The following is a 12221-nucleotide window of genomic DNA, read 5'->3' on the forward strand; positions in this document are numbered from 1 at the left end:
AAATGGCATAAAGCTGCTAAAATTGCAGAACTCCTGAACAATAACTTGAATTTACGTTATGGAAAAAAATCCACAATTGAAAATTAGGGTGGGGGCAGTGAGTCTGTGAGGGTGCTGGGGAGAGACACACTGGCCCCCCCAATGATGGGGCAGTGAGTCTGTGAGTGTGCAGGGGAGAGACACACTGGCCCCCCCGATGATGGGGCAGTGAGTCTGTGAGAGTGCTGGGGAGAGACACACTGGCCCCCCCAATGATGGGGCAGTGAGTCTGTGAGGGTGCTGGGGAGAGACACATTGGCCACCTCACTGATGCTCAAGGTCTCTCTGATGCCTTATTGGAGGAGGCCTGTAAATGAGCAACAGCCCACCCAGCTGAGACAAGCATAAAACTGCTTTACTCTAAAAATCATAGAATTCCTACAGTGTAGAAGGAGGCCATTCAGTCCATCGAGCCTGTACTGACAACAATCCCACCCAAGCCCTATCCCCGCTACCCCACGTATTTACCCTGCAAATCCTCCTGACACTAAGGGGCATTTTAGTATGTCCAATCCACCTAACCTGCACATCTTTGGACTGTGGGAGGAAACCGGAGCACCTAGAGGAAACCCACGCACACACGGGGAGAACAGGCAAACTCCACACACACAGTCACCCGAGAGTGGAATTGAACCGGGGTCCTGGCGCTGTGAGCCAGTAGTGCTAACCACTGTGTCACTGACTGTGATAAAGGTGCAAAATTCAGATTCGAAGTCGGCAGAGTTGTCCCAGGTCTCAAATGGCCTTTATAAAGACAAAGTTACACTGTCATGGGGGTTATCACAGTAGAAGATTGAGGTCAGCCAGAAGAGTACTGGAACTGGAGGGGGGAGGGAGGGGATGGAGAAATCCTGGCTTCGATAGGGGAGGCGAATGCTGGCTCTGACCGGGTAATGGGGGAGAGCCCCTGAGAGCCCCGTGGTGGTGGCTAGGGGGAGGTCATTGTTTGTTCTGCCAATCTTTGGTAAGACTTTGCCCAGAGTGACTGGGTATCTGGACAGTTGTGACATGAGCTGGTGAAATGCTTGGGAAGTAGGAGAAAGGGAGATTGGGTTAAAAGGCTTGTTCTCTGATTGGCAGGGTGTGGCAAGCAGTATTCTTGAGGATTTGTACAAGTGTTTTGGTTCCAACTGCTTAGGTGAAGCAACAGAAAGTTTTATATGTAAGTTTGCAGATAACACTAAATTGGGAGCCATGATGTGGAGATGCCGGCGTTGGACTGGGGTGGGCACAGTAAGAAATCTCACAACACCAGGTTAAAGTCCAACAGGTTTATTTGGAATCACGAGCACTGATGAAGCAGCAGCGCTCCAAAAGCTCGTGATTGCAAATAAATCTGTTGGACTTTAACCTGGTGTTGTGAGGCTTCTTACTAAATAGGGAGACATTGTAAATTGTGTAGATGGAAGCGGCTAGTTCCAAGGGGGAAGAGGTTAAGTTAGTGGGCAAAACTGTGACAAATCAAGTTGAAAGTGGGGAGATCCAAGCTAACCTGCTTGAAGTCTGAGAAAGGTAAATGAACATTTTGGGCACAGTGGTTAGCACTGCTGCCTCACAGCGCCAGCAACCTGGGTGTCCAGAGGGCTAGAGGGATGTACTTCTGAGGCTGTATCAGGCTCTGGTCAGACCCCATTTGGAGTATTGTGAGCAGTTTTGGGCCCCATACCTAAGGAAGGATGTGCTAGCCTTAGAAAGGGTCCAGAGGAGGTTCACAAGGATGATCCCTGGAATGAAGAGCTTGTCGTATGAGGAATGGTTCAGGACTCTGGGTCTGTACTCGTTGGGAGTTTAGAAGGATGAGGGGGGATCTTATTGAAACTTACAGGATACTGCGAGGCCTGGATAGAGTGGACATGGAGAGGATGTTTCCACCAGTAGGAAAACCTAAAACCAGAGGGCACAACCTCAGGCTAAAGGGACGATCCTTTAAAACAGAGATGAGGAGGAATTTCTTCAGCCAGAGAGTGGTGAATCTGTGGAACTCTTTGCCACAGAAGGCTGTAGAGGCCAGATCACTGAGTGTCTTTAAGACAGAGATAGATAGGTTCTTGATTAATAAGGGGACCAGGGGTTATGGAGAAAAGGCAGGAGAATGGGGATGAGAAAAATATCAGCCATGATTGAACAGACTCGATGGGCCGAGTGGCCTAATTCTGCTCCTATGTCTTATGGTTTTATGATTCTGGCCTTGGGTCACTGTCTGTGTGGAGTTTGCACATTCTCTGCGTGGGTTTCCTCCGGGTGCTCCGGTTTCCTCCCACAGTCCGAAAGATGTGTGGGTTAGGTGGATTGGCCATGCTAAACTGCCCCTTGGTGTTAGGAGAAACGGTTTCCCTGCATGGGGGAGTCCTGAACAAGCCGGCTGGAGGTAGATGTGACATCAGTCAGGCTGCACCACATCCTCTCATGAAGCAGGTCACAGGCACACTGTTCCACGGGGCTAATGATTTCATCATGGCCTCCCCCCTCCCAAGAAGCAGCAGGAATGGTGTTGGGATTGGCAGCTATTGCAGGATTTCCACCTGTGCAGGGTGCCAACCGCAGCGCGTTCTTCCCACACAGCAATTTATGCCTTTAGCTCACCAATTTAATTCAGAGTTTAATTTCAGCATTTACATACATACACATCAAAGTGCCTTTGTCTGCTTGGCAATCTTACTTTTCTTAATGAACCCGGAGCAAAATACTGCAGACACTGGAGGTCTGAAAGCGGATCAAGGCAACAAAACACAATTCCTGGCTTATATACCATCAGTGATTCAGCAAGCGATCTGAAAACACTGCTGGTCCCTTCCAGCCATTAATTCATCTGGAGTCAAGATATTCCGTTGTGTTTGCCGCCACTTTCTTGCTCTGCGGCTAACATTCCTGCTATCTGACCACAGGAGGTACAGATGACATGAATGCATCAGATCACTGATATTCTTTATAGCAATTGTATGATGATCAATGTCCGCCATAAGTCATCCGGTTCAAGAACACACTATTACCACAACCAACGCCCCCCCCCCCCCACCCCCCCACCCCCCACCGCACCCCTCAACCTCACCCGCAGCCTTCATTAAGCATTGACGTGATGGTGAATTGATACAATTCATTAATGCCAATAGAAAATGCAGGTCTCTGTTTAAACTGTTGCCAGCAGAGAGAAAAAAAACCCTTCTATTTTCACATGCAGAGCAGGAGATATCGCTGAAGCCTATAAATATTCAGCATGTGAATTGACCTCGTAATTCATGAGTTCAACAAAGTTGCAAGTGAATTGTGAAGATCAACTTGCACAATTAATATTTATGATATTCAGTGAGTCTCAGACAGATCATCATAATGATGGAAATTTCAGAATTCATCATCTGCAATAAAAAGGAATCACAATTTTATCGCATCTATAACGGAGGTTTACTTATGCAGAGTGCAGATGACTTCCCATTTATCTAGAGCTGCTTTTATACTGCGTTAGACCGACGCTGTTGCCACTGATTTTCCAATGCACTGATCTCATACAGCCAGCTGCAATCTAAGAGTAACCTCAGTAAAGCTGCTCTTAATGAATTCTGCTGTTACATATATGCTGCTTCCAGCTGCCTAACATCTTCATATTGTCCACCTCTACGGTAGGGGAGAGGGGCATGTAAAGGTAAAGATGTCCATAGGCTGCTCTTCCCCAAGACAGGGAGAGTTGACTAGCTATAGAATCATAGAATCCCTGCAGTGCAGAAGGAGGCCATTCAGCCCAGCGAGCCTGTACCGACAACAATCCCACCCAGGCCCCATCCCTGTAACCCCCACATATTCCCCCTGAAACTAAGGGGCAATTTAGCATGGCCAATCAACCTAACCTGCACACCTTTGGACTGTGGGAGGAAACCGGAGCACCCGCAGGAAAACAAGCAAGCACGGGAAGAATGTGCAAACTCCACACAGTCATCCAAGATCGGAATTGGACAGGCGGCACAGTGGCACAGTGGTTAGCACTGCTGCTTCACAGCGCCAGGATCCCAGGTTCAATTCCCAGCTTGGGTCACTGTCTGTGTGGAGTTTGCATGTTCTCCCCGTGTCTGTGTGGGTTTCCTCCGGGTGCTCCGGTTTCCTCCCACAGTCCAAAGATGTACGGGTTAGGTGGATTGGCCATGCTAAATTGACCCTTAGTGTCAGGGGGATTAGAGGGTAAATGTGTGGGGTTATGGAAATAAGCCCTGGGTGGGATTGTGGGTGGTACAGACTCGATGGGCCGAATGGCCTCCTTCTGTACTGTTAGGATTCGATGGATTCTGTAGGCCTGGGTCCTTGGCGCTGTGAGGCAGCACTGCTAACCACTGTGCCACCGTACTGCCCCAAAGTGGTGCTTTTAACCGGAGGATCGCCACACCTCATGCGCAGGCCAAGGTTGAGAAGGTTCATGAATAACCTCAGCCGGTACAGGATTGAACCCGCACTGTTGGCTCTGCATTACTAACCAGCTGTCCAACCAACTGAGCTAAACCAACCCCCAAAAGGGTGATGTAGTGATAAAGCCACTGGATTAGTACTTTGAAAGCCCATAATCAGCTCAGGTGTGCCCTGGGAAACAAGTTTAAATCCCACCTGGGCAGTTAGTGGAATTTAAATTTAATGAATAAATCTGGAGCTAACAGCGAGTCTCGCTAATGGTGACCATAAAACTATCATAATTGTCATCAATTGTTCTAAAAATCAATCACATTCACTGTTGTCCTTTCGGGAGGGAAATCTGTGATCCTTATTTGGTCTGGCCACACCAATGTGGGTGACTCTTAACTGCCCTCTGAAATGGCCAAGCCAACCATTCAGATGCACCAAACCGCCGCAGAATAATCAAACCAGATGTACTGCAGCCTCCCATCCATTGAGTCTGACAACACTTCCCGCTGCCTCGGAGAAGCAGCCAGCATAATCAAGGACCCCACGCACCCTGGACATACTCTCTTCCACCTTCTTCATATTCCTGGCTTCCATTTTTGTATGTTGCCATTCACATTGACTGTAGCGCTGTGTAGACTAGGGACAGGATTTTACACAGGGCCGGTATCCCTTCCACCTCGCCGGTTTGAATGTCAAAGGCATCCCCACTCTATCGACTTGTCCCGCAGCAATTTAATGGACGGCAGGGCCATGAAGTGGTTCCAGGTAGGGCTTCTGCTCCCATCAAATTAATCAAATGGGTGGCAACTCTCTTATCCCAGCAGCGCCACCAAGAGGTGTGGCCACTGTTGGGACTGCAGCTAGTCCCAAACTGTCGATGGTCAGTGGAACCGGATGCAAAGGTAGGTGGGGAGAAGAGGGTCTTGCCAAGGCTAGCAGGCCCCAACGAAGATGGTAGGACCCTGGGTGGACAGACTGTGGCAGGGAGGGAGAAGTCTGGAGAAACTTTGAGAGGCATTGAGACTTCCGATGGGCCCAGCAAGCCTGGAGAGGAGGTAGCCCCACCTTGTGCACCTCAGTTCAAGCAATGAAAGCTGCTGGACTTGACACTGGGCACCGGCCTTCAGCCAGAATAGGAAAGGTTGTGGCAGGGGCAGGACATAAGCGTCCATGGCAATGGCATGGCCCAACTTATGGCTTTACCCACCTGCCAAATCACCTCCAGAGGGCATAGAATTCAGCCCTCTGGGCAAGATTTTCTGCCCCCCCTCATGGTGTGTTGTGGTGGCAGAGGTGACACGCCACTGTCTGCCCACAGGATCTTCTGGTCCTGCCAAAGTCAACGGCGTTTTGCATGGCTCGTCTGTACCGCCGCCGGGAAACCCAAGAAGATGCCACCAGTGGGAAGGCTTGGAAAATCCTAGCCTACATTCCAATACATCCACTTCTTAAGACATTATATTAATAACAAGAACTCGCATTTTGATAGTGCCTTTAACATAGAAAGGTGACCTAGATAATCCACACAGGCAAAAAATGAAAATAATGTTCAACAAATCAATGAAAGGAATAGTAACAATCAGTATGATGAGGGAAATAGGTTTAAAGGCATAACAATAACTAAACATCGTCTTGTGTGTGTAACAGAAATACATGGGTGGGCACTCTCTTTATTGATATGAAATGCAAATTTTCTTTTACCGATGTATATCCATAGCCCAGTCCATCAGGCAAATCAGCCTCCCACCCATTGACTCTGTCTACACTTCCCCACACACTCCGGACATACTCTCTTCCATCTTCTTCCATCGGGAAAAGGATACAAAAGTCTGAGGACCCGTACCAACCGACTCAAGAACATCTTCCCTGCTGCCGTCAGACTTTTGAAAAGGCCTACTTTTCTCTACACCCGAGCTACGACTGTAACACTATGTTCTGCACCCTCTCCTTTCCTTCTCCCCTATGCACTCTATGAACAGTATGCTTTGACTGTATAGCGCGCAAGAAACAATACCTTCACTGTATTCCAATACACGTGACAATAATAAATCAAATCAAATATTCTTTACAGATCAATTCCCCCTCACCTGGCTTCGATAAGCTGACATCTCACAGCCTTTGTGTGCCGATCTCGGAGTATCTCTAAGCCCAGGTGTATCTCTCCTTGAATCTCTTCATCTGGGTTAATCCGAGTCAAGTTTATCCAGTTGTCAATTCCTAGAAGTTTCCATAACATAAATATTAAATATAAGAATATTAACAGCAAGTTGGAAAACAGCAAACAGGCTTTGAAATCAACCAAGTACGATGTTAAAACCCATTAGATTTTTCCATTAGATCCACCCCTCCCCCCCGTCACCTTTTCCCACATTTAACCCTTTCAGTTCTGGGTATATTTTCTCTGATCTGACCTTTTAACTGCGTTCATTATGAGACATCAGAATTTTCCTTTAGGAGATGAAATAAGTTTCACAATGAGTAAATTGTACATGGTCGGCGGAGAGGCCATCTAGTCAAAGCGACATTTGCATTTACTGGGCTTGCCTAAGTGTGTCCTCCCACTCAAACCACAAATTCTGGAGAACAACAACACGCACAAGGCATTTGGGGTCCTTCATATTTCATTTATATACAGATTATGCCAAAGTCAAAAGCTGTATCTATGGAGGTCGTATGGCAAGATCTGTTTTTCAATTCTGTCAAGATATTCACAACTCATATTTTTCTTTGTTATTTCTAAGAAAGGTTTTGGTAGCATCTCCCCTTCGCCTGTCCCAGTCAGAGCACGCACTCCATTTACAGGCTGACAACCCACCCCCCGCCTCATTCCAGTCAGAATCAGTCCCATTCACAATTAGAATCCGACCTCATCCACAGACAAAGGGCAGGATTTTTTGATAGTGGGTTTTCCCCAAATTATTGGCAAGTAATGCATCTCCACCGATGTCAACTGCCTCGTAATCATTTAATGCTCCTTGAAATAGTCATTGGCTGGAGGTGGGACCTCCACCTCTCACCGCAGAGGAACTTCCACCTCAGAGAGAGATTGGTCAGCACCTCTGTCATCCCAGCAGCGTCACTAGGAGCAGTGGCCACTTCTGGGACTACACTTGGTCCCCAGATCCTAAGCGCCGTGAGCCCAAGTCACAGGTAAGTCTGGGGATTTCACAGTAGGGAGATGAGTGGAGGATTGGGTGAGGGAGGTGGGCGTTGGCTTGGAAAGGCCAGCGTGGGGATGGAGCACCCAAAAGGGCCAGACCGCTTGGTGGGGGATTCCAATCAGGAAAGCGGCCAGTGTTAGAGGTGCCCAGCATTTCCCACTCGCAACCCGAGCAAGGTAACCTGCCTGGCTTCCCCCTTGCACCTTCAGAGTTCAAGCACATGACGATGCGGGAAGGGTGGAAAATGGAAGTAAAATTAGTGATATTTTCCAATTCAGGGTGAGAGCAGGAAATGGTACCAGTATAGGCATCAATGTACTGGGAAAAAAGATGAGAGAGAGGGAACAAAAGACATTACACATATCCCTCAAAAAACTAGGCACAGCTAGGCCCCATTTGGATTGTAATAGCATCGCCTATTATTTGGAATGGAGCCAAGAAGAAGTTGTTCAATGTGAGAGCAAGATCAGCCAGCCACAGGGGGGCAGTGTTGGATGGAACCATTCAAGAAAGGGAGAGTACTCAGGCCAGCCGGGTGAGGGGATTAAAATGTGGAGGTATCAGACAACAATGGTGATGGTGAAATGCGAGAGTCGAGATTGTGGGTTGGAAGAGACTGGACAAGGGGGAAAATAGTTGTGTTAGCAAGAAATCAGTTGTGTGGAGAAAGAATGGATTGAAACAATGGGTCCACCAGGACAGTTCATTTCATAAATCTTTCATTTTCACAAGTTATTGCATATTAGATTAAGTTAATGCCTTCATGTAAATGGCAATCTCCTTTGTTGAACCTTCACTTCAGAGCAATCAGTTGGAAAGATAAAGGAAGATTATAAAAGTCTTACACTCCAGAGAAATATCTAAAGACTCACCCTTAATGCAGGCTGGTGTCTGATCTCTAAGTACTGTATTGTTTAACTTTGGTTCAATTTAATTCAGTTACGTATTCTTTTATCATTAAACATTTGAGACATCCAACCTTCTGAATATTGCATGCTGCTGAATACTTACTGATAATACAGCCTCTGTTCAAACAGCCTACAATCCATTGTAGGCATTGGGAAAAGGCTTTATCCTTCTCTAATGAGCAAGGCAAGGTTGCCATGTTAATAACACCGCAACTTATAAATCTGTTAGAAAGGGCAGCGTCATCATTCATTACTCACTTGTTTTATCTGAAATTGATATTTGTTTTTTTAATAAGTGAGTTTATTTTATTTGATTCAATTTTAAGTTAACAGCCATAAAGAAAGGCTTCTATGAATGATGGTAAAATGGTGCACCCGCCATTTAGTGAAATGGAACTACAGGTCTAGAGACTAAAGGCAAAAGGTGTTGGTAAACACTTCGACAGGACACATTTTAATTCAAGTTGTCATCATTCTGAACTCATCAGTGATGCTGATGGTGATTAGGGCCAGTTCTCCTGTTCCATTGCCTTGAGCTATCAAATCACCTGCAGACAGTAAATGGGTAGAGCCATATGAAGCCCAACCAATTTTCTGCCCATGTAAATTAATATACGGAAAATTAGATGGCCTCCCTCAAAGGTAGAAGTTTCTCCTTCCTTGGCTTTCCTGTGTCTAGGCAACCCAAATGTCTTGGAATCATGGAATCCCGACATTGCAGAAGGAGGCCATTTGGTCCATTAAGCCTGCACCCACAACAATCCCACCCAGGCCATAACCACACGTATTTACTCTGCTAATCCTCCTGACACTCGGATCAATTTAGCTTGGCCAATCAACCTAACCTCCGTATCTTTGGACTGTGAGAGGAAATCGGAGCACCCGGAGCAAACCCATGCAGACACGAGCAGTGCGTGCAGACTCCGCACAGATAGTCACCCAAGGCTGGAAATGACCCTGGGTCCCTGGCGCTGTGAGGCAGCAGTGCTAACCACTGTGCCACCGTGCCGCAAAGGAAACGGTCTCCAAGGAAACCAAGAAGATCTACCCTTGTGTCTCAACATATCTGGAGTGCATTTGCAAGACTAATCATATGCAGTTCCCATTTACTCAGTAAGGTGAAGTTACACTTGTTTATTCAGTTCCAGCTGAGGTTATTCATGAAGACCGCGTCTTCTCAACTTTGCCCCTCCCTGAGGTGTGGCGATCTTCAGGTTAAAATCACCACCAGTCAGCTCTTCCCCTCAAAGGGAAAAACAGCCAATGGTCATTTGGGACTATGCTGACTTTACCTTTTAATATCTGAATCCCAAGTTAAGTTCTTACATCATTAATATTTAATCCTATCGTTAACACTACAAGAAAGGTCTGAATTTCACAAGTGCCAGTAAGCCTCTGATATTTGGCAGTATCTTCGCTTCACCGTAGCATCCCAGATTTCCTTTTCTGGAGATCAAATACCAGCATGGACAGATTGAACTGAAGGACCTATTTCCATGTTGTAGCTTTTATATTTTCCTCTGTATGTATTTTCCACTTTCCTCTCATGCTAAGGTCCAAGATGTCAACTGAATGGGCCAATAGGACAATGGGACAACTTACTTTCCACTTGGCTGTTTTTTCTAAAATAAAGATAAAGAAGTGATGAAGTAAAATCCTCTGCTGTTCTCTCTTTAGTTTTTGTTTTTCTACTTGAAGTGAAGGGGGGTATGAATCTCAGAGGGGTATGGCACATGGGTGGCACAGTGATTAGCACTGCTATCTCACAGCACCAGGGACCCGGGTTCGATTCCCGGCTTGGGTCACTATCTGTGTAGAGTCTGTGCATTCTCCCCATGTCTGCGTGGGTTTTTCCAGGTGCTCCAATTTCCTCCCAGTCTGAAAGACTTGCTGGTTAGGTGCGTTGGTCATGCTAAATTCTCTCTCAGTGTGCCTGAACTGGCGCTGGAGTGTGGCAACTAGGGGATTTTCACAGTAACTTCATTGCAGTGTTAATGCAAGCCCACTTGTGACCAATAAATAAATATAAGACTCCATCCAACAGGATCTTCTAACCACATTCAGTGAAGACAGAAAACAAGATGTTCTTATGGTGATAAATTAGCTATCGCTTTGGCACAGGATACAACCACAGAAAAACCTAAAGGTTAACGGATTGAAATCTTAGTCCTTAAATGTCCACAGGAAAAAAACTGTTGAAATTGGCACTGCCTGTGGAATCGCCAATGGAAATCTGATTCTACACAGCAAGAGGACATGTAGCATCGTGTGGTTAACTCAATGGTCTGGTTTCTGTAACTGCATCTTTGTTCGTTAGTTTGTGCATCGACTTACTTCCTTTCCTATATGCAGTGCATCATCCTTGAAATATTCTTTTATTTTATAACTGACTGACAGTGTAAAGCAGGACACGAGCCCTCTCGCTGCTAGGTTCTGAATTCACCTACAACAGACGCCACTGACCTATCGCTAGACTATTAATCCAGAAACTCAGCTAATGTTGTGGGGACCTGCGTTCGAATCCCGCCACGATAGATGGTAGAATTTGAATTCAATAAAAAATATCTGGAATTAAGAATCTACTGATGACCGTGAAATCATTGACGATTGTCGGAAAAAACCCATCTGGTTCACTAATGCCCTTTAGGGAAGGAAATCTTACCCGGTCTGGCCTACGTGTGACTCCAGAGCCACAGCAATGTGGCTGACTCTCAACTTCCCTCAGGCAACTAGGGATGGGCAATAAATGCTGGCCAGCCAGCGACAGCCATGTCCCATGAATGAATTTTTTAAAATTATGTTGATTGTAAATCTCCAAAGCAAAATTAATTGCAGCAGTTTTGACCCCATTCTTGGGGAACATAAATGCTCAGCACTAAGCCACCCTATATTCAAGAACTAATGGGTAGTTCCACTTAGATAAATCAGGAATATAGCTGAAGGAAAGAAGGATGATCATTGTGTTTGTAGTGTGATCTCTGGCTGCTGGTATTGAAGCACATCATTGTGCATCTTAACAGTTGCTTTAGCCTCTATAAAATCTCTAATGTACCCAATTCGGGAGCAGCTGAAAGCGTTACTACGTTGGCTTTGCCTTTTCACTTAAGTGATGCCTCACTTCATCAGTATCAAGTTGGCTAAACAAATATTTCAGACAGTGATCCATAATTCCCCGTGTGCAATGGCATCACCAGTAGAAGCCAAACTGAATCTGATATTTACTGACAATATAATCCCTGAGGAGGAATTCTCTCTTCAGGCTGTTTCTTCGGAAAGAGTCTGATGAATAACATACAGAACAGAAGCCTAAACACCAACCCTCTTTATATAAATTACTGGCAGTATAACACAAAATGAAGTCAGGGCTACGTTTTGATTTTTGCGTTATTTAAACATCAGACAAAACGTCCTGTATGCCTTTTATTTAAGATGTCCTAAATGTTCCTTTTCGCGTTGCGAAGTCCAAACTACGAAGAAGGGAACGACCAGCTGAAGAATAAATAGGACGCTGGATTTCAGAGACATCAGACTGAGCGACTGCCTTGGAGCCACCATTTCATAGCGATGGCTGGAACTTCTGACGAGTTCTCCCTGTTCCCCCCCCCCCCCCCCCCCCCCCCCCACTCCCCACTGTTTCTAAAGCTATGTCATTGTTAAATAAATTCAATGTGACATGAATTTATCAAAATGCAGCCCCTAATGTTGCGTAATAGTTATTCAGGTTTGTCTGACA

General features: G+C 46.0%; 1 protein-coding gene across 1 annotated transcript in view; it reads right to left on the bottom strand.

The window, feature by feature from the left end:
* Window positions 1-12221, bottom strand: part of rasal1a (RAS protein activator like 1a (GAP1 like)) — a 275372-nt gene that overhangs the window by 206889 nt on the left and 56262 nt on the right. Inside the window, exon 5 of the mRNA XM_078227421.1 lies at window positions 6507-6636. Coding sequence (XP_078083547.1) covers window positions 6507-6636 — 130 coding nt within the window. The remainder of the gene's footprint in view (window positions 1-6506; window positions 6637-12221) is intronic.

This window comes from Mustelus asterias, chromosome 13, assembly GCF_964213995.1.
Source record: "Mustelus asterias chromosome 13, sMusAst1.hap1.1, whole genome shotgun sequence".
NCBI classification, from domain to species: Eukaryota; Metazoa; Chordata; class Chondrichthyes; order Carcharhiniformes; family Triakidae; genus Mustelus; species Mustelus asterias.